Source organism: Elgaria multicarinata, chromosome 13 (assembly GCF_023053635.1).
Source record: "Elgaria multicarinata webbii isolate HBS135686 ecotype San Diego chromosome 13, rElgMul1.1.pri, whole genome shotgun sequence".
NCBI classification, from domain to species: Eukaryota; Metazoa; Chordata; class Lepidosauria; order Squamata; family Anguidae; genus Elgaria; species Elgaria multicarinata.
Genome location: NC_086183.1, coordinates 32,911,420 through 32,937,112, shown reverse-complemented (window position 1 = coordinate 32,937,112; position 25,693 = coordinate 32,911,420). Strand labels below are relative to the sequence as shown.

Genomic DNA, 25,693 nt, shown 5'->3' with positions numbered 1-25,693 from the left:
AGATCTGAAGCAGACCTAATTACACTATTTAAAGATAAACCCTCCCCATGATTCTGAAGCCGGAGTATCAGATCTGCTGTCCGTTTTCTGGTGGGCAGGCATAAAAATGTTTTTATTAGAACAATCAATTGCAAAACTTGTGTTTGAAAACACTGGACTCAGAACATTTGATTTCAGCTGTCCACATTTCGAAATTCATCACAGCCATTTAGAGGAAACTATTGAAACATAATTTCTCCTCCCCCACTTATAATATCCTTCTGTTTTCCTTTTTAACCCACTGAAAATGGGAAGTCAGCAGCTGAGATTCTTGAACTCACGATCTCTGAACTTCAGAGCCCAGCCTCTGCTAACGAATTTAAGCTCAAAATGGGGAAAGTTCAGCAACGATACTGAGGGAGGCCTGCAGAGGGCAAGCGAGCCACATTTTTTGGGGAAACATGTCAATACAGAAATACTTGCCCACATGTTTTATCATTCAAGGCACAATATATAGAACCAGCTGTATTGCTGCTACACTTTATTCCTTCAAAACACATGCATAGAAATTGCACGCAATGCAGATACGGCGTTTGGGGTGTCTGCATCGCACGTGAACATTCATACAATTTGCAATAAGGGTTGTGGTTTTTCTTCTTGAAGTGCCGAAGAACTAGTACTTCAGCTTATTGGCTTTGGCTGTTGTTAAAGAAAGCCAACGTCATACAATTGCCCTTGGCCAGGACTATACCAGCAGCCTCTGGATCTTAAGAAATAAAAGTACAAGCCTCTATAACAAGCATTATTTAAATAGCTTCTGGTGGAGTTTTCCAGTCCTTCACCTATTGCTTCTGAAATTAACATCCATGCAGAGTGATAAAAGGCTTCGGTCCCCCAGTTTTTAAAAAGGAGTGGCATTTCTCTCGTAGGGAGTGTACGTGCTGCTGCTTTCACAACAGACTAATCTTATTCCCATCTCAACGGCCCTGGCCACAGCCCCCCCCCTCAAACAGTGTGGATTGTCAGGGATTAGTGGGGGGAGAACACCGGTCGCAATGCGCCGTCCTCAGAGGAGAGAACATGAGCATATACAACGCACAGCGTGATTTTGCAGCCACCCCACACAGGTCCCCAAAGTAAAGAAGGCGCTGCAACTTCGCCAGGGTTTCATTTCGCGGGGGCTTCTTAAACAGCTCTTCATCCGAAACGGAGACCACCGCCCCGCAGTGAAGCTTGCAAAAATCAGAGGATCTGCCTGGTATCGTTAGAAGTTGAGCCAGCTGGGAAAAGCAAGCCTGGAGCCTCTTTAAGAAGATGCCCATCCACACCTAGGTAAAGTTAGTAAATGAACCAGAGTGGTTAAACTAAATACCAGCAGTTAATTTTCTAACGGTGATTAAACAATGCAAGACAAGATAATAGTAAAAGGGTTCTTTTTCGCTTTAGGAAAAAAAAGGTCAGAAGTGAAAGCCAAAAATAAAAATAATAATAATAAAAAGGGCGAGGGGGAGAGAAGGGTTCCTCAGGCCGTCCCGCATCGAAGGGAGGGCTGCGAATCGAGTGTAGCACAGAACTTTTAAAACGTTCCAGAACAGGCCCGGCGGTGTCAGACGGAGGTGTGGTCTCAGTGGAAGGCTGGTCCTTAGGAGTACATGGTGAGTTGCAACCACTGCAATGCAAAGATAAATGTCATTCTCTACAGGCTCTTCAAGCGTCTAGTCCTCATTTCTTAATTCCTCTCTGAGCTGCCTTCCCCTATTTGCATCCGCCTCGGTGTCATGCAAGCTCGTCCGCTGCTCCCCCAGTCTGCCCCAGTTTTCCTGCTCCCACCTCTGCGCTGGTCCAAGCCTCTCTTGAACCACACATTGGAATGCCCTCTGCTAGCCAATGGACCAGGGGTCAAAGTGCTCACTTGGCCCCACCAAGCACGGCAACTTTCGTAGAGATGCCCTGTCTCTGGCATGTTTCTCCCCAACCCAAAATTTAGCAAAGTTTTTCCTGGGCTTTGAGTCTCGCCCCCACCAGCCACAGCTCAAAATCCCACACCAAGAGATGGACTCTGCACTCCACTCAGACCGGTAGCTTTCACAAACACAGGGTGTTCCAGGGGCTCTGGAGTTCTTCAGAGATGAAACCAAGGGTGCTTTAGGGTGGATTCCTTCATTGAGCAAGGGGTTGGACTCGATGGCCTTATAGGCCCCTCCCAACTCTACTATTCTATGACTCTATGATTCTAAGAACAGCACATCGCCCATCCGGTCCGCAATGCACAACCACAAGGGGGCGCTGGGTTCATGCCACCCTCAGTTCACATAGGGGGACGGTGCACTCCAACAGACCTGCCTTGTGCCTCACGTGAACGGAATGTATCTCCTAGGACAGCCTTCCTCAACCTGGGGCGCTCCAGATGTGTTGGACTGCATCTCCCAGAATGCCCCAGCCAGCTGGCTGGGGCATTCTGGGAGTTGTAGTCCAACACATCTGGAGCGCCCCAGGTTGAGGAAGGCTGACCTAGAACCATAGGAACACATGAAGCTGCCTCATACTCAGTTGGACGATGGGCCCATCTAATCCAGTATTGTTGACACTGACTGGCAGCAGCTCTTCTGGTTCCAGACAGGATTCCTTCTTAGCCCTACCTGGGGATTGAACCGGGGACCTTGTGTGGGCACCGCAGGGGCTCTAGCACTGAGCTACGCATGCGCACGCACAGACACACACACACACACACACAATCCTTGGCAACCTTCTGGGGTTACTTGGCAAACGTGCAGGTGCTCTTCAGCAGACAAGCCAATGTGCAGAGAGTATCCCGAGGGTAAAAATGCACCAGTGAGGGAAGGTTACAGCAGTTGGGATTGTTTAGCTCGGAAAAAAGGCAGGTAAAGGAAGACGCAACAGAGGTGGACAAAATATGCATGGGTGGAGGCTGTGGAGGAGGAGATATTTTTCTCCCTCGCTCAAAATACTAGAACCCGGTGGGGTCATCCCACAAAGCTGATTGGTGGGAGATTCTGGACAGATCAAAGGAAGGGCTTCTTCACACAGCACAGAGAGCTAAACTATGACATTTGCTACCACAAGGTGTAGTGATGTCCACCAATCTGGGTAGATTTAAAAGGGGGGGGTTGGGAAAATTCCTGGAAAAGAATGCTATCAGTGGCTACTAGCCCTGATGGCTGTGTGTTACCTCCAGTATCAGAGGCTATATGCTGGGGAACATGGGCGGGAGGGTGCTGTTGCATTCATATTCTGCTTGAGGGTTTCCCATTGACAGATGGTTGGCCACTGTATGGACAGAACGCAAGACCAGATGGACCTTTGGGCTCATCCAATATGACTCTTAAGTTCTTATGTGCAAATGATGTAAAAATTTGCACATAGAATCATAGAATAGCAGAGTTGGAAGGGGCCTACAAGGCCATCGAGTCCAACCCCCTGCTCAAGGCAGGAATCCACCCTAAAGCATCCCTGACAGAGGGTTGTCCAGCTGCCTCTTGAAGGCCTCTAGGGTGGGAGAGCCCACAACCTCCCTAGGTCACAGGTTTCATTGTCGTACTGCTCTAACAGTCAGGAAGTTTTTCCTGATGTCCAGCTGGAATCTGGCTTCCTTTAACTTGAGCCTGTTATTCCATGTCCTGCACTCTGGGAGGATTGAGAAGAGATCCTGGCCCTCCCCTGTGTGACAACATTTCACGTATTTGAAGAGTGCTATCATGTCTCCCCTCCATCTTCTCTTCTCCAGGCTAAACAGGCCCACTTCTTTCAGTCTCTCTTCATAGGGCTTTGTTTCCAGACCCCTGATCACCCTGGTTGCCCTCCTCTGAACATACGTTGCACTTTTTCTTTTTGCACAATTCATTCTGTTTCCTCTGGAAATCCTTCCTGACCCCCCTTCCCCCAAACTTTGGATTCTTGCTGAAATTCCACCAGCTGCTCCTCTCCTCCTTTCGGGCCTGTGGTGAAGGAAAGATGGATGGCCCTCTCACCTCCTTCAAGGTCACACGGATCTGTCCGCTGCCGTCTCTGTCCAGAGATTTGAAGGCACCTGAAAGCAGAAAGGATGTTAAGAGATCAAGGCGGGGCTTCACAGGCCGGCCTCCAAATCTGGAGGTCAATGCCTCATTCTCGGAAATTTGGCTGGAGTCAAAACAAGCTGGTGGAGAACTGAGCCTCCACGGAGAGTCCTTCAAGACGGAAAAGGAGACGAGGGGGTCAGCAACCCAAGACGCCGGAGCAAAATCTGGCCTCCCCAGTTACAGAACTAGATTCAAAAGTGGTGTGGAGAGAATGACATCTTTGGCAACTGAACTTTCAAGGGGTCGAGGCCCTGGCCCACATCCCCTCCCTCCCTCCTTAAAACAGGTCTCCAGGAAAACGCATTCCCAACACGGAGCCCAACTTGCAGAGTTCCCCACGTGCTGCTACTTACGAAACATGGCGTCCAGGCGCACCAGGCAGCTGATGAAATTGTCAAAATCCATGTTCCCGCTCTCGTCCGAATATCTGCGCACGATCATGCTGTAGAGCTGCTCGTTGAGCTTAAAGCCTGGCAAAGAAACAGACGCAGGGGGTGGGAAGGGGGGGCGGACGGAAGGGAGGGAGGGAGGGAGGGGGCATTCCCAAGACAGCCCCCCCCTTCAAAAACAACTATGCCTAAATCCTAAGGGAAAAGACAAGGGACTGACTTCAGAAATATATGATCTACTGTTAGAAAAGAGTGGCGGTTCCTCCCCTGGTATTGAAGAACGTATGGGAACCCGACCTACATATCCAGATAGAGGATGAAAAGTGGAGACAAATCCCCCACTTTAGAACCATATTGTCCCGTATCCAGGAGGCAGCCCTTAAGGTGATCCTTAGATCGCACATAACGCCAATCCAACTCTCACACATATCGGCTTCTATCACCCCATTATAGAATCATAGAATAGCAGAGTTGGAAGTGGCACAGACCTTTCTAGCCTGGCTCTGAGCGGAGGTATTTGCAGAAGCACCCTATGTTTTTGCAAATCTGTCTTTCTCACAGCGGGGGTGCAAGAGCGCCATTTCCCCCCTGAGCCCCCCCTTCCCCTTCCCCTTCCCCTTGGCTATTACCTGCAGCCTCAAAGGCTCCTGGGAGTTCACTGCTGCCAATGGTCCCGGACCGGTCAGTATCGTACTGCTTGTAGATGCACTGATCGCCAGAGAGGGGAGAGATGGCGGCATGTAAGCTTCAGACGGGAAAGGCTCTTCCCCCACAAAGCCAGCCCATGTTCCCTCCACTTCCCGCCCCGCCCAGTAAGGCGAGCTCCAAGCCAGAGCCAGGTGAGGACTAGGTTACCTGCCACTTTTTGACATTGCTCCAGAGGTACTTGAACTCCTCAAATCCGAGCTTCCCAGTGGTGTCACTCTGCAGAGGGGGTGGTCAAGGGAAAAAGGAGTGGGGGTGCCACCGCTCAGCCCCACACGCACCCTTCCCCCTTCCCTGAAGGTGGCAAGACTTCCGGATATGGACAGCGGACCCACAGAGGCAGAGCTGGGCAGAGGCCCCTGCTGTGTGCCGCTGGCTACAAGGTCACCAGCTGGGGCCGGAGCTCCGCCCAGGGGGAGGGCAGAAGCCATGGGGTGCGAGGAGAGCCAGAAGCAGCTCAAGCACCCCCTGACTTGTAGGGCACACGGCAGGGAGAGAGAAGGGAAACCCTTCTGCTGCCAGACTTCACAGCATCCTTCTGTTACCACCCTAGAACTGGGCTGTTGAACCTCTTTCAGCCCAATTCCACCTCAGAGAAGCTGTGGGCGGGGGGGGGGGGGAGGCATTCAAGGGGGCGGGGCGGAAGGCAAAGGAGGTGGAGCCCAAACACCAGCGTATTGTAGCATAAGGCTCTGACTGCCAGTAAGTAAGCTTTAAAAGAGGCATTTTCATGCTTTTAAAAGTGTGTGTGTGTGTTGGGGTGGGGTGGGGTGGGGGGAAATACCACATAAAAGCTGACAAAGCACTAAACAATTGGTGTTTAGGGGACAGAAGGTGCAGCCTTAGAATCATAGAATAGTTGGAAGGGGCCCACAAGGCCATCGAGTCCAACCTCCTGTTCAATGCAGGAACCCACCTTCAAGTATCCCTGACAGATGGTTGTCCAGCTGCCTCTTGAAGGCCTCTAGTGTGGGAGAGCCCACAACCTCCCTAGGTAACTGATTCCATTGTCGTACTGCTCTAACAGTCAGGAAGTTTTTCCTGATGTCCAGCTGGAATCTGGCTTCCTTTTAACTTGAGCCCGTTATTCCGTGTCCTGCACTCTGGGAGGATCGAGAAGAGATCCTGGCCCTCCTCTGTGTAACAACCTTTCAAGTATTTGAAGAGTGCTGTCATGTCTCTCCTCAATCTTCTCTTCTCCGGGCTAAACATGCCCAGTTCTTTCAGTCTCTTTTCATAGGGCTTTGTTTCCAGACCCCTGGTCATCCTGGTTGCCCTCCTCTGAACACGCTCCAGCTTGTCTGCGTCCTGCTTGAAGTGTGGTGCCCAGAACTGGACGCAATACTCAAGATGAGGCCTAACCTTCAAGTCCTTGAAGGGAGCTATCATGTCTCCCCTCAGTCTCCTCTTGCCCAGTTCTTTCAGTCTCTCCTTCTGGGACTGTTTTTGGCTGTGGGGATAAGTGCCCTAGTAAATGCAGAGAGGATTCCCAGGGGTGCTAAGACAAGGAAGCGTGATGCCTTCAGATCCACCGAACACCGTCACACCACGCCTAATGTGACCTCCCTCCAGAAACATGCCATGAACAAACAAGGAACTGCTTCATGAAACCCTGGCCCGGGGTCCCAGTCAGAAAAAGGATACGTCCATGACAGCCACCATGCTGCGACATGTGTCAATGCCAAATCCGTCAGTCTTCAAGTCCGGATCTAGAAAGGAGACAAGCATGGTTGGTACTATGTTAGGATGGGAAGACGGAAGGGGAAAGGATTTATCATTTGAAGCGAGGAAAAGAGAGTTTTCATTTTGACAGGTTCTGCTTATATTCTGAAGGGTGCAATCCTATGCATGTTTAGACAGAAAAAAGTCCTATCATCCTATGCATGTTTAGACAGAAAAGCATCCTACAATCCTATGCATGTTTAGACAGAAAAAAGTTCTACAACTCCCAGCATGCCCCAGCCAAGCACAGAATGCTGGGAGTTGTAGGATTTTTTTCTGCCTAAAGCATTTTGTAAAGCATTTTGCCCTGAATCAACATGGACCATGCTGGCTGGAATGATGGGAGCTGTAGTTCACATTTGGAAGGCACCATGTTTAAATACATTTTCAAAAACTTCTTTGATCTGTGGAAGGAAGGCAGTGGGGCTGGTGGCTCCCATGTCAGTGGGTCGGAGAATCCGCTCCGGGTTTTAGCCAGAACCAGTCAGGGCTCTGTCCAGCACCTTGGATAGCTCCTTTAGAGTTCTGACTGGTTCTCGCTGAAACCCGGAGTGGATTCCCCACCCCACTGATATCGGAGCCTCCACTGAAAAAGTAATAAAATGATGGCTCCTAAAATGGCTTTTTTTATATTGATTTCTTTATATTGGTTTTCACGGCTACACACCAGCCTTCTCCCACCTGGCGCCCTCCAAACAAGTTGAACTGCAACACCCATCGTTCCCAGCCAGGACTGGGAAGGGTGTGGTGGAGGGGAACGGCACACACAGCTCCACCCCACGCAGACCCCAAAGGAAAGCCATCGTCCACTTACGTCTGGTAACCACCTTGTTGAGGATGTTCATCAGCTCCGTGGCGCTGACCTCCATGTCCTGCGAAAACGAGAGACTTATGTCGGTTGCATCACGGAAGGCAGCGGGTGGAGCAGCATCAGGCCAAATCCCAATCCCGTTTCCCCCCAGACTTTTACCAGTCATTTGGTGTCTCCCCAAGCTCTAAATGCCTCTCCTAAAACTTAGCTACTAGCAGTACTAACTTCGAGGTACAACACGCTGGCATGTTTTTGGATTTTGGGCTCCTCCCATTCGGCCTTTGGTCCCTCCCACCACTGGGAAGGTCAGACCCTGACACCAGTATTAAAAGACAGCCCAGACCAGGGCCGGATCTACACTACTGCTTTAAAGCGCTTTATAACAGTTATAAAGCACTTTAACTGCTTTAAAGCGCTATAAAACTGTTATAAAGCGCTTTAAAGCAGTAGTGTAGATCCGGCCCTATGCATCTTTCCTTAGAAGTCCCGCCAAGTTCCCTGTTTGCCTGTTCCGGATGGGGTGGCACTCCCTCTAAAGGAGAAGGTCCGTAGTTCAGGGGTGCTCCTGGACCCATCTTTGTCACCGGAGAACCAGGCGGCCTCGGTGGCCCGGAGCGCCCATTATCAACTTTGGTTGGTACGCCAGCTACGCCCGTTCCTGGACAGGGAGAGGCTAGCCACTGGTAACCTCACGACTAGACTAATGTAATGTGCTCTATATGGAGCTACCCATGTGTGTGGTTCAGAAGCTGCAGCTAGTGCAGAACGCAGCAGCGAGGGTGCTCACCGGGACGCCTAGCTCTGCCCACATAAAACCAGTGTTAAAAGAACCACGCTGGCTGCCTGTTAGCTACCGAGCCACGTATAAGGTCACGCTATTATCTTACAAAGCCCCAAACAACTTATAGAATCATAGAATAGCAGAGTTGGAAGGGGCCTACAAGGCCATCGAGTCCAACCCCCTGCTCAATGCAGGAATTCACCCTAAAGCATCCCTGACAGGTGGTTGTCCAGCTGCCTCTTGAAGGCCTCTTGTGTGGGAGAGCCCACAACCTCCCTAGGTAGCTGGTTCCACTGTCGTACTGCTCGAACAGTTGGGAAGTTTTTCCTGATGTCCAGCCGGAATCTGGCTTCCTGTAACTTCAACCCGTTATTCCATGTCCTGCACTCTGGGAGGATCGAGAAGAGATCCTGGCCCTCCTCTGTGTGATAACCTTTCACGTATTTGAAGAGTGCTCTCATGTCTCCCCTCCATCTTCTCTTCTCCAGGCTAAACATGCCCAGTTCGTTCAGTCTCTCTTCAGAGGGCTTTGTTTCCAGACCCCTGATCATCCTGACTGCCCTCCTCTGAACACGCTCCAGCTTGTCTGCGTCCTTCTTGAATTGTGGAGCCCAGAACTGGACACAATACTCTAGATGAGGCCTAACCAGGGCCGAATAGAGAGGAACCAGGACCTCACGCGATTTGGAAGCTATACTTCTATTAATGCAACCCAAAATAGCCTTTCTTGCAGCCATATCGCACTGTTAGCTCATATTCAGCTTGCGATCTACAACAATTCCAAGATCCTTCTTATTTGTAGTATTGCTGAGCCAAGTATCCCCCATCTTGTAACTGTGCCTTTGGTTTCTATTTCCTAGATGTAGAACTTGGCATTTATCCCTATTTAATTTCATTCTGTTGTTTTCAGCCCAGCACTCCAGCCTTGGGACCAGTATATCTAGTAGACCACCTTCCCTTATATACACCCACACAACATTTACGATATTTGGAGGAGGCCCTGGTTGTCATTCTGGCACGAAGAGAAGAACCTCAAGGGCAGGGCCTTCGCTGTAGCGGCCCCCACCCTCTGGAAAACGCTCCCTCGTGCAGTTCGAGAGGCGGAAAAATGTAATATCTTTTAAACGCCTCCTAAAAACATATCTTTTAAAACAAGCCTTTCCTGGACTGTAACTTATTCTGCTTTTATGTGATTTTTAAAGCATCTCACAGCACCATCAGGCTAGTCCTCAATGTTTAAGGGAGGACCGCTAGGCAGAGGCAAAAAAAAAAGCTACTCACGTCTCCTGCCAGCTGCGTGAACAGCCTTCGGAACTGCCGCACCTCGTCGCTCTCATTGGCTTCGATGTTGGAGAAGTGGCTGCGAGGCGGCTGAGGAAAAGCGAGAAACGGTGAGGCACCGAATTTATTTTTAAAATGGGTGTGTGTGTGTGTGTGTGAAATGGGGTGAAAGCAGCAGTCCAACAGCTAGGGACGACACGGCCACAACCAGCCGCCCTTAGTGCTTTTGCAAAAGCCACCTGAGATAACCTTCTTCACTTCTTCTTTTTTACTATTTAAAATATGTTTCATTACCCAGCTTTTGTATCCAGAGTATCCAAGGCGGCTAACACAATCAATTAAAAAATAAAATAAAAGTTAAGCTTTGCTTCAATGAATCTTATGTATGTTTAGACATAAAAAAAGTCCTACAAGTCTAGGGTTGCCATACATCCCGGAAAACTGGGAATGTCCCAGTTTCCAAGAATTTCCAAAGTGTCCTGGCCAGTCAGTCAAGAATCCCGGATTCCTGTTCCAGCTGGCCGGAGAAATTCCAACCTCCGAAATGGTGCCTTGAGCCTGCTCAGTGTCTCCATATTGAAGTCTCCTCTAGCTTTTGGGAACTAGTGGAGGAATATAATTTAGTGTCATTTTTTTCTGTTTGCTTAAACTGTTCTTTGCCTATTATTTATTCCCAGGTGCTTAAGTACTTTAGGCTGCAATCCTATGCATACTTACCTGGGAATAAGTCCTATTTCACTTAATAGGATTTGTTTCTGAGTAGACACACATAGGATTGCACATAACTAAAGCTTAGATTGCTTTCTTTCTTTCCCTAGACCTTTACATATTGCTCAGTTTTTTTTAAAAAAAAAACTACACACACACCCAAATGTTTTGTGGATTCAGAATATGGCAACCCTATACAAGTCCCAGCATCCCCAGGCAATGCTGGGAGTTGTAAGACTGTCTAATCATGATGGGATTGCACCCTAAGAGGCCACAAGACTTCAATCCTATATTCAGAAGTAAACGTCAATTAGACCCACTCCCAGGTAAATGTGCGTAGGACTTGCACCCTTGGTAGCTTTTATTGCAAAAGGGTTTATCCTATGGAACTGAAAAAGCAAACAAATACAATGATATCAGAAATTTAAAATATCAAATGAAATACCATGTAATCCAAAGGTCCTTTTGGCTTGGTGGGCACATTTGGAATTTTGAAAGTGTCGTGGGCACTCTTACAAAATGGCTGCCATGGGGTGGCTTGCTCTTTCATAAAATGGCTGCCATGGTGGGCACGGCTGGTCACAGAACAGTCAATTCCCAGAAGATAAACTGGTGAGATTTTTTTTAAAAAAGAGCCAGCCCTGAAATACTGATTTTACTTGGCATCAAAAAGCTGGGATGTCAAGCAAGCCATTCCAGGGAAAGAGTTCTGGAACCTGGATGCCACCACTGAGAAGTCCCTGTTGCTAGTCACCACCCACAGCTGAAGAATGAATCCCGTTGTTAATCGCAGACTAAGAGCAGGTTAATATGGGAAAAGGCAAATCTTCAGGTATGCTGAGCTAAGACCATTTAGGGCAGCCTTCCCCAACCTGGTGCCCTCCAGATGTGCCCTCCAATGGCCATGCTAGCAGGAAATGGTGGAGTTGCAGTCCAACACATCTGGAGGACACCAGGTTGGGAAGGCTGAATACCTAGAGAAGGGTTAGGCCAACTGGTGCTCTCCAGATGTTTTGGACTGCAGCGCCCAGCAGCCTTTGCCAGCAGGGCTAACAGCCAATGTCGGTGGGAATTGTAGTCCAAAAACATCTGGAGGACATCAGGTTGCGTAACCATGATCTAGACACACTGGAGGCCAGGGCAAAATTTTAAGGACCGGAGTAATACGCTCAGAGCGTGTGGTTAACAACCTGCCAGCTGCAGTTTTGAACACTGGCTGCAAAATGGAACTTTTACACCTGCGGAGGAAACAGGAGAGGGAAAACCCTAGACTGAAGGTGAGAGAGAGAGGCTTTCCCTTCCCTCAAACAAGGAATTCCAGAATATTTCAGAAACTGTGTCGGGTAGACTTTCTGAACCAGTAACCCAGTATCCTGTCTCCAATGCAAGCAGCATGGAAAGCCGCAGAGCAAAAGAAAAGAAAAGAAAAAGGCAGATCCTATCCACCGTTCTAGAGTAGATGAGGGACTTACCGGAGGATCTGGGTTATACTGAGCTGCTGCTTCACTGTAAGACAGGCGTGGGGAGAGAAAGGAGAAATGTGATTAGGGAGATGCATTTCTGCATAGGCACGAGCACGACATTTCAGCATGGCCCACTTCATGTGACCATCGCACACATGTACAGTTTTTCACTCGCATGTGACACACAGTACAATACAATCCTTATGTTACATGTATGTTACATTTAGGAGCTCAGAGCTACATATACAGGCCCGCCACCCTTTTATTGAGTTTATTTAATACGTATATGTTGCTTGTCTTCCCTCATGGGACTCAAGGCAGCTCGCAAGGGGAATCCAGGCAGTCCCCCATCCAGGCACTGACCAGACTCACGCCGGCTTAGCTTCAGCAAAGTGGCTGTACTGTACTACTACTGTACTACCCTGTGAGGTAGGTTAGCCTAAGGGAATATTTATTTATTTATTTCACTTATATACCACTCCCATAGCCAGGGCTCTCTGGGCGGTTTACAGAAATTCTAAAATTAAGATAAAAACGAGTATACAAAATTTAAAATTCTAAAACACAGAACATACACACATAAAGCATTAAACACTGTTAAAAAACTAAACATGTGGGTGATTAAGATGTGCAGCCATATGCCTGGGCAAAGAGGAAAGTCTTAACCTGGCACCGGAAAGATAGCAGCGTTGGTGCCAGGCGAGCCTCATCAGGGAGATCATTCCACAGTCTGGGGGCCACCACCGAAAAGGCCCTGTCCCTCGTTGCCACACTCCGAGCCTCTCTCGGAGTAGGCACCTGGAGAAGGACCTTAGATGTTGAACGTAGTGACCGGGTATATTCACGTCGGGAGAGGCGTTCCGTCAGGTATTGTGGTCCCAAGCCATGTAAGGCTTTATAGGTCAAAACCAGCACCTTGAATTGGGCTCGGAAACATGCAGGCAGCCAGTGCAAGCGGACCAAAGCAGGTGTTATATGGTCGAACCTTCTGGTTCCCGGAATCAATCTGGCCGCTGCATTTTGCACGAGCTGCAGCTTCCGAACCGTCTTCAAAGGCAGCCCTACGTAGAGCGCATTGCAGTAATCTAACTTGGAGGTTACCAGAGCATGGACAACTGAAGCCAGGTTATCCCTGTCTAGATAGGGGCATAGCTGGGCCACCAACCGGAGTTTGTAGAAGGCACTCCGTGCCACTGAGGTCACCTGAGCCTCAAGTGACAATGATGGATCTAAAAGAACCCCCAAGCTACGAACCTGCTCCTTCAGGGTGAGTGCAATCCCCCTGAATGAGTAACTTAAAGGTCATCAAGCATGGTTCATGCTGAGTGGGTATTTGAACCTGAGTCTCCCCAGACCTAGACCAACCCGTAATACAAAAGCGAAAGGAAGAGGAGACAGGAGGAAATAAAAAAGCACACACGTAAAACATTATACCATGTTCCAAAAGTAGGTTTCTAGTCTTCATCACCATAGAAAAAAACTTGGAAACGTGGGAGAAGCGTTTTCAGAACCTTTGAGCCATGGCTCAGTCTCATAGGTATTACTTGGCACCACTTTGCTTTATGCAGTGAGATTATTTACATAAAAGACGTTAGGAAAATTCCAGGTATGATGCAGCCGGCCAGAAAAAGGAAAAAGTACGAACACACACGCACACACAAGCATCCTCTGTCTTTCTCCCCTCGGGGCTGCATACAAAACCAAAGTGACCTCCAGTTTACTGGCTAAGTGTGAGAGTCCTTGATCCATCCCATGGCCCAGCCTTGAGCTCATTAAGTGTTCACAAGCATGCCACTATACTTTCAGCTCCAACCCCTGTTTTCCCATACCTGCACTACTGGCCTACCTTTCAGGGTTGTTATTAAGGATTATTATTATTATTAATAATAATAATAATAATAATAATAATAATAATAATAATAATAATTATATACCACTCAATTAACACAGATTCCAGAGTGGTGAACAGAGGTATAGACGAGCCTTCCTCAACCTGGGGCGCTCCAGATGTGTTGGACTACAACTCCCAGAATGCCCCAGCCAGCTGGCTGGGGCATTCTGGGAGGTGCAGTCCAACACATCTGGAGCGCCCCAGGTTGAGGAAGGCTGGTATAGACAGCGATGGGTGGACAGCAGGGTGGATTCCTGCATTGAGCAGGGGGTTGGACTCGATGGCCTTGTAGGCCCCTTCCAACTCTGCTATTCTGTGATTCTATGATAATTAACCTCGTTTATTCACAAATATAACTGATTCATCCACCTGCATAGTCATCAATGGCAAACTGCAAGTTGCCTAACAATCGCTTCCTTGGCCCAGCTGGCTTCTATTAGCCAAGAGGGGCGAGGATCCAGTACAGAGGTGCTTGTCCAGGTACCGGTCCAAGTACCTTGTCAACATCCTCGAGCTGTACCGACTGAAACCCATCCAAGAAAACTGGACAAGGCCGTACTCTGGATACCTCACTAGATTCTCCTGCTATAACACTGGAGTCTAAGTCCTGGCAGATGCCAAAGATTTTATTCTGGAAGTGCCGAGTCATTTTGGACTAATTGAAGTTTCCAGACTAGGCACACAGGTAGCCCTTTGTAGCGTGTATTGCAGAAGTCGAGCCTCGATGTTACCAGCGCGTGCACTGCTGTCTTTAGGCCTTCCGACTCTAGGAAGGGGCGCAGCTGGCGTATCAGCCGAAGCTGATAGTAGGCACTCCTGGCCGTCGCATCTATCTGGTCTGTCATTTGGAGCGACGGATCCAGGAGCACCCCCAAGCTGTGAACACGGTCTTTCAGGGGGAGTGTAGCCCCATCCAGAACCGGTTGACACACCTCCAAACCCAGGTTGTGGCCTTTGTCAGCGAGCACCTCCGTCTTGTCTGGATTCAGCTTCAGTTTGATTTTCCTCATCCACCCCATTAAGCTGCTCCATGTACTGCCTTCCCAAAGTCCGTCATTTGCTCTCTGGCCTTTGCCTCCAAAAGGCTCTCATGATCCCAGCTGCTTCTTGCCCATTCAAATCCTCCCAGGCTGAATCATCTTTTCCCCCTGCAGATCCTTTCTCCCCCACCCGGCACTTCTCCAAAATTAGCCTTACAAATACTTCGCTGGGGAGGCACATATTTTCCTCTGTGGCATTTTGGGCTGGCGTTTTCTCCCCCCTTCAAGAAGGAAAAAGCCAGGGAGGCAGGAGCAGGGCAGAGGAAACGTCAGGGCCTGCTCCAGCTGCTGTGCCTCGCCTTCGGGAGAGGAGAGGAGGGAGCAGGGCCATCCCTCAGCCCTGTCGCCGGTCTACTTCATTTTTTCTCTCGCTCTCTTTCCCCCCTCTTCCCTCCCCAGCTCCTTTTCCTTGTCTGTCGAGTCTTTTTTTAGATTGTAAGCCTGAGGGCAGGGACTATTTCATTTGTAAGCCGCTCTGGGAGCCTTTTCTGGCTGAAGATTGGGGTAAAATATGATCACTAAATAATAAATATGGACTAGTAGAATTGCAGAGTTGGAAGGGGCCCACAAGGCCATCGAGTCCAACCTCCTGCTCAATGCAGGAATCCACCCTAAAGCATCCCTGACAGATGGATGTCCAGCTACCTCTTGAAGGCCTCTAGTGTGGGAGAGCCCACGACCTCACCAGGCAACTGATTCCATTGTCGTACTGCTCTAACAGTCAGGAAGTTTTTCCTGATGTCCAGCTGGAATCGGGCTTCCTTTAACTTGAGCCCGTTATTCCATGTCCTGCACTCTGGGAGGATCGAGAAGAGATCCTGGCCCTCCTCTGTGTGACCACCTTTTAAGTATTTGAAGAGTGCTATCATGTCTCCCCTCCATCTTCTCTTCTCCAGGCTAAACAGGCCCAGTTCTTTCAGTCTCTCTTCATAGGGCTTTGTTTCCAGACCCCTGATCATCCTGGTTGCCCTCCTCTGAACACGCTCCAGCTTGTCTGCGTCCTTCTTGAATTGTGGAGCCCAGAACTGGACGCAATACTCTAGATGAGGCTTAACCAGGGCCGAATAGAGAGGAACCAGGACCTCACGTGATTTGGAAGCTCAACTTCTATTAATGCAGCCCAAAAGAGCATTTGCCTTTCTTGCAGCCACATCGCACTGTTGGCTCCTATTCAGCTTGCGATCTACAACAATTCCAAGATCTTTATTTAAGTGCTTGATGCTGCTTTATGTTCACTTCCATCGCTTCTTTTTGAACACAGACTCCATTTTCTAACCCTACAACAGGTTTTTAAAGGCCTATTATCTCTGGACTTCCTTCGGGCTAATGTCTGTTGGATGCAAGACTTTAATTCCCCTGAAGTGCGATTTAAATTCATTCGAATTCTTCTCTAACAAAGCAAATAATAGCTTTCAAGGCCTTCGTCTGTGGTCTCAGGCTCCCTTAGGCATTCCTCCACGTGCAGGATTCAGTGCCAAGAGATCCCTCATACGTATGTTTGGTTTACACGTAAGTAACGCACACACCTCCATGGGCTCCAAAGCATACATCGCAACAAAGCAGTTTTTGAGATTGCTGTTGGTGCACAGAAGATGCTGACAGCTTCTAAGCAGGAGACATATGTGAAGAACTGAGACGGCTGAAAAGAGGGTCAAATGAGAAGTTAAACCTAAATTGAACCAGGCCCCTCCACTTCCTCTGAAGTCCCATGCTGGGAAGACCGGGGAACGGTCAATTCCTGCACTGAGCAGGGGGTTGGACTAGATGGCCTTGTAGGCCCCTTCCAACTCTGCTATTCTATGATTCTATGACCTTTGGAGCTGTGGTCCCACACACCTGGAAGCCCCCAGGTAAGGGGAGGGCTGCTATACACATTTATTCAAATGACATTCAACAGAGCTCACACCCTAGGATTGCAACCTAACTCTCCTTTGAGTAGAGAAGACCTGAGTTTCAGCCTGGCAGTGGGTGGATATTTGCTGTCTCTGCAGTTGATCCTGGCTTCCCCGTGCAAACCAGCAAACCAGTTTGACGGTAAACAAGAGCCAAGTGCAGGGCTCCTGCAATGCTGAGCTGCTGGCCCATCCCTGCAAGCGGGGCAGAACAAACAAAAATACCACCAAGCAGAGAGGACCCCCTCCCTCCCCCCCTCCCTCCCTCCCTCACCAGTGCACCCCCCCCTTCTCACTTGCTCTCACTGCCAGGCCTGGTTAGAACTGGGAGGATGTGGTTGCTGTGAGCCTGAGGAGGCCTAACTCTCCCCGCTACACCCCAAGGGCTAAATTATGCAAAACTTTCCAGGATCACCCCAGCCAAACCTCCTGGGCCCAGACCAAAGGATGCAAATGTCGCTGCTTTGCACATTTATCGTGCTTCGCTTTTTCACCTCTGAGAAGAGTCCAGGTGGTGTTAGAGAGGTAAAAAGGGAAAAGGAGGAAGAAAGAGTATACAGAATTGCTAGGGCAGTGAAACCACGTCCATCGACCCTCCCAAGGTCCCCCTCCCAATCCTAAGGAATACTCCATTTCAAAAGGTCTTCGGGATTCCGCCACGGAGAGATTATTCTTTCTACCCTGGGAGCTTAACCTAAGATGTGTCGGGATGTATTTGCTCAGAATTATGGGGGAAGCGCTTTGCACATGCTCAGAGTCCCCCTCCTCTTGGTGATTACTTCCCATTTTACAAAGTTGGGTCCTAGCAATGAAAAGAGGTCTTGGGGCTGAACTCTGGCTCAAATGAATCTCTGCGGGTAACTTCCCCGTCTCAGCGCAGTTTTCTTGTCATGCAGTGAGGGAACAGCTACCACCTGTTGACCTAAGGAAACTGTGATCTTTGCAAACATCCCAGACACCCGGACTGTCCAAGCACCTAAAGGATTTGCATGCTGAAACCCAGGAATTTAAATACGCAGCCTTACAAATAAGTTGCTAGACCACAATCGTTTCCCCCTGCCTGTGTCTTCATACCAACTATAACAGCCCTTTGTAACATATCAATCGCTTGAAGGAAAACCAACAACACTCTTCTCCATTTTACGACAGATTCCCTCTTTCTGGTCGCCTGGTGAGCAACTCTTACTCGCCAGAGGCGACCAGTGCCGTAGAGGCGCTCTCCGTATAGTTGAGATTTGTGTCCTTGTTAATGCCGCCCTTACACTTTGGCTCAGGAAGCCACTTTGTTCTGGTAAAGAAATCAGAGCCACGGGCGCAAGAGGTTGCCAGGCACAAGAAGAGCACCCTAGGCGGGTGGAAAGGAGCCAGAGTCATCGCTGCTTCCTCCAGGGATTAAAGAGAGCTGCTCCCATGGAACTATGGAAACACGCAAATGCTACCTGACTGCCAAATCACTGCACAGCCAGCTAATCCACAAGGGGATGGTCAAACGGGAAAATCCAGAGTGCTGGTGGGGATTACGGCCCAATCCTGAAGCACACCCACCCACCGGACAGGTCAACCTGTCTAGATACCACCTGGGCATCCCTTGAAATGCCTTTCATTTTGCACACCGGCGATCAGGGGTCTGGAAACAAAGCCCTATGAAGAGAGACTGAAAGAACTGGGCATGTTTAGCCCGGAGAAGAGAAGATTGAGGGGAGACATGAGAGCACTCTTCAAATACTTAAAAGGTCACACAGAGGAGGGCCAGGATCTCTTCTCAATCGTCCCAGAGTGCAGGACACGGAATAACGGGCTCAAGTTAAAGGAAGCCAGATTCCAGCTGGACATCAGGAAAAACTTCCTGACTGTTAGAGCAGTACGACAATGGAACCAGTGATCTAGGGAGGTTGTGGGCTCTCCCACACTAGAGGCATTGAAGAGGCAGCTGGACAACCCTCTGTCAGGGATGCTTTAGGGTGGATTCCTGCATTGAGCAGGGGGTTGGACTCGATGGCCTTGTAGGCCCCTTCCAACTCTGCTATTCTATGATTCTATTCTATGATCGCCCATAGTCTACAGCCAGCCCATGGCGAAGGACCTGCCTGAGTTTTCTTTTCATTTCCCAGAGTCAAACCATTGTTGCTTTTGCTCTGCCCCACCCTGAAACCAGCCTCAGATCCATTGAGTCCTTTGTACTCTTTGTTTGGAAACCTATTACCTGCCTTTTGGGCCCCAGGTGGTTCTTCCTTTTGGCCTGGGCACCCATCACGTTTGTGGGCCTCAGCTCAGCTCTAAGATTAACCTGGGCTTTACTTGAACACCAAGATCATCCCCCCATTCCGTTCTGCCTCCTCTTCCACTTTTCCAGGGTCAGAGGCCCCCATGTCTTTATTTGACCACCTTGTTGCCTCGTTGACCTAGAGCAGCCTCCCCCAACCTGGTGCCCACCCCCACAGATGTGGACTACAATTCCCATCATTCCCAGCTCTTTTATAACATGTGTACATGTTAAAAATAAAGTCTTTAACTTTGTTCTCGAAGGGATGTTTGAGCTATTCTTTCTGCTGCTTTAGAAGTAGCTATTCCTCATCTGCTTGTCCATCTTTAAGGTTATTATCATTATTATTATTAACATTTATATACCCCCAAACACACACAGCCAAAGCTCTCTGGGCGGCTTACAAGATTAAAAGACTGAACATTAAAAATCAATATACAAAATTTAAAATCATAAAAACAGCTAACTTTTAAAACAATTTTTAAAACACTCAGCCAGGTTGAAGGTAGTTCTGGGGTCAGTTAAAACTCAACATATGCTGTTAAATGCCTGGGAGAAGAGAGAATTCTTAACCTGGCGCTGAAAAGATAACCATGTTGGCGCCAGTCCGGCCTCATCAGGGAGATCATTCCATAATTGGGGGGCCACCACAGAGAAGGCCCTCTCCCTTGTTGCCATCCTCAGAGCAGTCCTATGGCCCCTAGACAGTGCCGGGGTGGGGTGGGGAGCATAGGATAGTTTGGATTACTGGATCCAAGGTCACAGACAACACTCTGACTTCGGACCCAGGAGTCCGAGCTCCTTGCCCCGTCCCAGCTGGTACGCTGGCAGCCTCTCCAAGCTTGCAAAAGTGACCTTGGAGAGGACAGAAAAGGGGAGGTTCTGTAAGCGGGAAGGTGAGGAGACTAAGGAAATGGGGATATGAACTATCCCCATCCTCCTTCCCTTCCTCTCCACAGAGGCCAAGTTAGATGGGCAAAAACGCCCATCTAGCAAAAATGTAGATCAGGAGAAGTACAGAGGTGACATTCGCCTCCTCCATCCTCTCACCCTGCGTGGAAGGCTTGACAGGCATCTGGATAGGACTGCACCCTTAATGTAAGATTCTAATGTATATTCTAATATATTTTGTGAACAGCTTAGAGATATTCTTAAATACATTCAGCAGTACATAAATCTTTCTATTAAATGAATAAAATAAAATGCATACACCTGCAAGTTCGCATAAGCGGGTGAGCAGAGCCGAGTGCTTATTCACAAGCCTGTCACAACAGCAATACAGCACACTCACCTGATGGCGCTAATGACGCCTCCCAGGATTCCCATGGCTCCGCCCCCGCCGCCTCCGCCGCCGCCGCCTCCGCCACCCCCTCCACCGCTTAAAAATCCTCCAATGACATTGCCGATGTTGATATTGCCACCGCCACCGCCTCCACCGCCTCCACCTCCAAGGAAGTTTTTGACAAGGAACATTTTCAGAAGTTGCTAAGAAAGCGGCTTAACGCAGTTGGTCTGCAGAAGAGAAAGGAAACAAGAAAAGATCACATAAACGGTAACTTCCACTCGACACACTGGGGGGAAAAGGCTGCAATTCACCTTGGTACCGTGGGAGATAAAAATGTTTCTAATAAATAAGATTAAAATCAATGCATCTGGGGGTATATAGAGAACGTAGTATACCAAAACAGTTAGATACCAAAAGATATTTATTCAATCCAGGGACAATTCACAACCAGTTAATAACATCAAAAGTAGAACTTGCTAAAAAAAAAAAAAAAACCAGAAAGATCATGAATGACCCATTACAGAGAAGAGATAAACAGAATCTGGGAAACATTGTAGATACAAGAGTCAATCTAACTTATTTATGGGGATGCTTTAAGGTTGGTTCCTGCATTGAGCAGGGGGTTGGACTCGATGGCCTTGTGGGCCCCTTCCAACTCTGCTATTCTATGATTCTATAGAGGTTCCAGGGAGGGAGCAAGAAAGTTCATAGGATTAAGGCTACAATCCTATACCCACTTACCTGGGAATAAGTCTCTTTGAACACAAAGGGAGATTATTTTGGAGTAGACATACACCAATAGGATTGTACTGTATATTTATTTATTTATTTATTTATTGCATTTCTATACCACCCAATAGCTGAAGCTCTCTGGGCGGTTTACAAAATTAAGACAATTCAAGTATAAAACCATAATATAAAATACAATATAAAAGCACAACCAAAATAAAAACAGCAGCAATGCAAAAATACAAATTTAAAATACAAATTTAAAACAGCAAATTAATTTATAGACTGTTAAAATACTGGGAGAATAAAAAGGTCTTTTTAGTCCAATAAAAAGGTCTTTTATTTCCAATAAAAATTGGAATAGAGTTTTGGACTTCTGGAACCGATAATGCTACATGATCTGTCCTTGTTTAACAACGTATATTGTTGGTTGTTTCGAGTGTAATAATTTTTGACAGCTAATCACCAGAGTGGAGGTGGAGATTGAGTGTGTGTCCAAGTGTTTTAACACAGAAGGAAGCATCAGTAAAAATGGGGAAAGAGAGACCTAAATACTTCTTTTTTAAATAATAATGATTGCTTCCCCATGTTAACTCTCTGAAATCAGCCCCATAGGCAGGACTGGAACCCCTGTGCCACAGAGCCTCCAATGCCCATCTCAGGGGGTCGATCAGGGTTCCAAATATTTATTTAATGTACCATATTTCTTTGATTGTAAGATGCCATCGATTGTAAGACGCACACTAATTTCAGTACCACCAACAGAAAAAAAGCTTTGATTCTAAGAATAATAATCTCACCCGCGATTCTAAGACGCACCCCATTTTTAGAGATGTTTATTTGGGGGGGAAAGTATGTCTTAGAATCGAAGAAATGCAGTATTATTCATTGCTTAAAAATGGTCCATCCTGCTTTTCTTTCCAACAGAAAATTCGAAGAGGCTAAAGACAAAACTAAAAATAAATAAATTTCAAAATGCCTAGTTGAGTGTTATTCGCTTTTTAGATGCCAGCATTCCTGAGGCCCTTCTTGGAGCCAGGTTTCTTTGAAGCCAGGGCCCTGAGCGGCTTCAAGCCCAGCCTCAGAAGACAAGCCTAGCATGCAAATACCATTCAACCATCACAATGAATCTCTCTCTCTCTCTGTGCCACAATCACAATGTTTGAACAAACTCTGCATTGAGCCTCTTTTAAAGCACCTCCACGCACACACAGTGGAAGAGCAGTAATGAAAAGGATCAGGTGATTTAGTTGGCTAAAAAAAAAGGCACTATTTGTTGCGGGGGGGGGGGGCGGGAGACAGGCTTAATGCCCTTGCCCTTGAATTATTTTATTTATTTAAAATATTTATATCCCGCCCTATATCACTAAGATCTCAGGGTGGCGTACAGATAAAAACATACAGTATAAAACAATAAATATACACAGTTAAAAACAAATTAAACCATGATCCAAGTTAAAACAATATATAATTTAAAAGCAATAGGTACAGTTAAAACGATGTGCCAGTGAGTTTAACCATCAAGAAAGGCTGTGTTAAAAAGCCATGTTTTTACTTGGCGTCGAAACGAAATCAACGTTGGCGCCAATCGGGCCTCCAAGGGGAGGGCATTCCACAGTCGGGGTGCCACCCCAGAGAAGGCCCTCTCCCATGTCCCATCATAGCGTATATGTTGCATTGATGGGATGCGGAGAAGGGCTCCTCCAACAGATCTCGGGTCTCGGGCAGGCATAGATAAGGAGAGGCGCTCTGTTGTTTCTAGGGGCTGATCTACACCAAGCAGGATATAACACTTTTAAAACGGTATGAAAACAGTATTTGTAATGTGTCCTGGGCCTGAACAGTTGTCATAACCATTATAAACCGTTATAAGCAGTAGTGTAGATCCTGCCTAGGTCAAAACAGGAGTGAGGCATGTAATAGAACCCAGAGAGAGGCTAGAGCCCTGCTGGATCAGACCAAGGGTCCATCCAGACCAGCTGCCCACGGGAAACCCACAAGCAGGAGGACCTGAGTGCAACAGCATGGCACTTATGTTCTTATATTTATCCCTGTGCTAGAGCCTTCCCTGACCCAGCACCCTTTCAAATGTGTTATACTACATCTCCCATTATCCCGTGATGATGGGAGTTGTAGTCCAACACCCCCCCAAAGGCACCAAAACTTCCCAATTACTTCTCCATGCAAGAAGACCTCTCCTCTTCCCAGGGCTGCAAAGAGAACCCAGGAGTCCTAGCGTCCCTTCCTTACCATTAGGCATCAGACTTCCAACACACTTATCATTTCAGAGTGGAGTCGTCTAAGAGACGCGCCAGATGACAGGAAGACAGCTGAGGAACGGCTTTGAAGCGCCAGTTATGACAGATGCTAGAAATGTACGCACACATGCCCAGATACTGAGAGATACAACAGGACAATGTGTTGAAAGGGAGACTTTGCAGGTCCAGGAAACGAAATGAGTCGGCATGTTCACAAGACTAAGCAAAACGGGCTTAACAGTCCCAGGCTCCCTCTAAAGCAGCCTTCCTCAACCTGGGGCGCTCCAGATGTGTTGGACTGCAACTCCCAGAATGCCCCACCCAGCTGGCTGGGGCATTCTGGGAGTTGCAGTCCAACACATCTGAAGCGCCCCAGGTTGAGGAAGGCTGCTCTAAAGGAACTCTGAGTTGTGGAGTCCTGTGTCCGGACGTTATAATTACCAGCCCGCCTTGTGAAACTACAACTCCCAGGGTTCCCTGCAGGATGTCATAACTGTTAAAACAGTTTTACATTTTAATCGCAATGCAACGTTCTGCATGGTTGCCCGGGAGTTAAAAAAAACACCCAATGCAGCTGGACTCGCTTCTGAGTCCATTTACACAGACAACTGACAGAGTGGAGAACCGTGTTGTAGGACTTGGCCACGCTGATGGGAATTGGAGTCCAACATCTGGGAGGCACAGCTTTGCCTGGCTGGCTAGGGGATGATAGGGATTGTAGTCCAACACATCTGGAGGTTGGCAAGATGGAGAAGGTCCTGTCTGGGTACTTGAGGTTAGCCAGCTTTAGAAAGGGGTCTTGAGATTTAGACAGGGATCCAGGCAGTGTGGGGTTGGTTCCTCCAAAAGTGACACCTGCCTCCTCACATCGGAGAGGAACCCCATGCAGAACAACAGGGAGGCCCCAATTCTCACTACCTGCTAGAGCCAGGGGCACACACACACACACCTTGGTGCACAACTGTTGCAAAGAATTAAATCCAGTGAGGTCAATGGATTTCTTGCTAATGGATCCCCTCATCCGAGATCCATAACCCCTTGTGGGCACGCATGGCGAGGCCACACAGAAGTCCTTGGAATCCCATAATTGGAGGGGAGACATTGTCAAGAAGTGACAGGGATCAGGAACCTGGGCAAAAGGAACCCAGGATCGGTGGGGGGTCGGGGGAGAATCCCCTGTGGAAAACCACCAGCTCCAGAGAGCAGCAGGATGGAGATTGATTGCGCGGAAGGAGCTTATGCACACTATTATGGGCTCATCTACACCAAGCAGGATATTGCACTATGAAAGCGGTATGAAAGAGTCAGGAGCCACACGACTGCTTTATAGCGGTATTGAAGGCCACTGCCAACTGTTGGGGCCCATGGACACATATTTATTTATTGCATTTATATCCTGCCTTTTTTTCCTCTAAGGAACCCAAGACGGCACACATAATCCTCCTCCTCTCCATTTTTATCCTCACAACAACAACCCTGTGCCTGGCCCAAAGTCATCCAGTGGGTTCCCATGGCCGAGTGGGGACTAGAACCCGGATCTCCCAACTCCCATTCCAACACTCTAACCGCCACTACGCCACACTGGCTCTACCACAGATCGCTTTCATACCACTTTCATACCGCTATCTCCTGCTTGGCGTGGCTCCTGCCTTTTACATGCCGCTTTCATACCAGTTTCATACCGCTATCTCCTGCTTGGTGTAGATGAGCCCAAGAGAGGTTAAAGGGGGATCCAGAAAGCGCACGGAAGATCCGAAAGAAGATTCTAAAAAGCAGACGATTCCGGAAAAGAGGAAAGGAGGGGCGGGGGAAGAACGGAGGCAGGAAGACATGAGCGGCAGCTCGGCAAAAGAAGAGGGAAAGCCACTGGATCGGGAAGGGATCCAGTACAGTTGGAGCAGTTAGTGGAAAAACGAGAGATCTCCCAAGGAGACGGGCCTCTCTCTCTGTGTGTGTGTGTGTGTGTGTGTGTGTGTGTGCTGGTGGGGAGGGGGGATTTACAGATCACAACTCCGCAAGGGATCGAGTAACTGTCTACGGGAAGCGATCCAAGAGGCCTGAAGCGCGTGTGGAAAGGATCCCAAGACGTGCCTTTTACAAATCGGGCAGGGGGCAACAGATATTAGCATTTATAGCCGGGGCAGCGGAGGAGGCCCAGGGGGAGGAAGTAGATCCTTGCCCAAAAGGAAAGTCCTTTAAGAGGGGGGGTGAAGGGATCCCCGGTGGGATCTCCAGGACATGCAGGGGATCCACTGCCAGGGGAAAGGACCCATTCGGGCCGAGGCAGCCTCCCTGCCGGGGTTTCCGCGTGGCTTACCTTGCTGCGGAGGCTGCTCCCGGGGTTGCTTCAGCTGCGGGCGGATCTCCGGGGGAGCCACTGCGGGATCCACCACGCCCGAGCGAGTCACTGCAGCGGA

General features: G+C 48.5%; 1 protein-coding gene across 1 annotated transcript; it reads right to left on the bottom strand.

Annotated features, from left to right (window-relative positions):
* Nucleotides 1-491: 491 nt before the first annotated feature.
* Nucleotides 492-25,693, bottom strand: CAPNS1 (calpain small subunit 1). The gene is made up of 11 exons (XM_063140320.1): nucleotides 25,594-25,693; nucleotides 20,296-20,516; nucleotides 11,928-11,961; nucleotides 9,748-9,837; nucleotides 7,689-7,746; nucleotides 6,797-6,861; nucleotides 5,303-5,371; nucleotides 5,077-5,155; nucleotides 4,412-4,528; nucleotides 3,969-4,027; nucleotides 492-1,648 (listed from the first exon to the last, which is right to left on the bottom strand). Exons 2-11 carry the CDS (start codon nucleotides 20,475-20,477, stop codon nucleotides 1,622-1,624), a joined length of 780 nt encoding a protein of 259 aa, XP_062996390.1. The 5' UTR covers nucleotides 20,478-20,516; nucleotides 25,594-25,693; the 3' UTR covers nucleotides 492-1,621.

Bases quoted from the DNA above. Each gene is read 5' to 3' on its own strand.
- CAPNS1 (XM_063140320.1), bottom strand. From the start codon at position 20,477: ATGTTCCTTGTCAAAAACTTCCTTGGAGGTGGAGGCGGTGGAGGCGGT. The intron at 9,838-11,927 runs GTAAGTCCCTCA...GCTTTTCCTCAG, and splicing joins AGTATAACCCAGATCCTCCG to CCGCCTCGCAGCCACTTCTC. The intron at 5,372-6,796 runs GTATCCTTTTTC...CCCCCTCTGCAG, and splicing joins GCATGGTGGCTGTCATGGAC to AGTGACACCACTGGGAAGCT.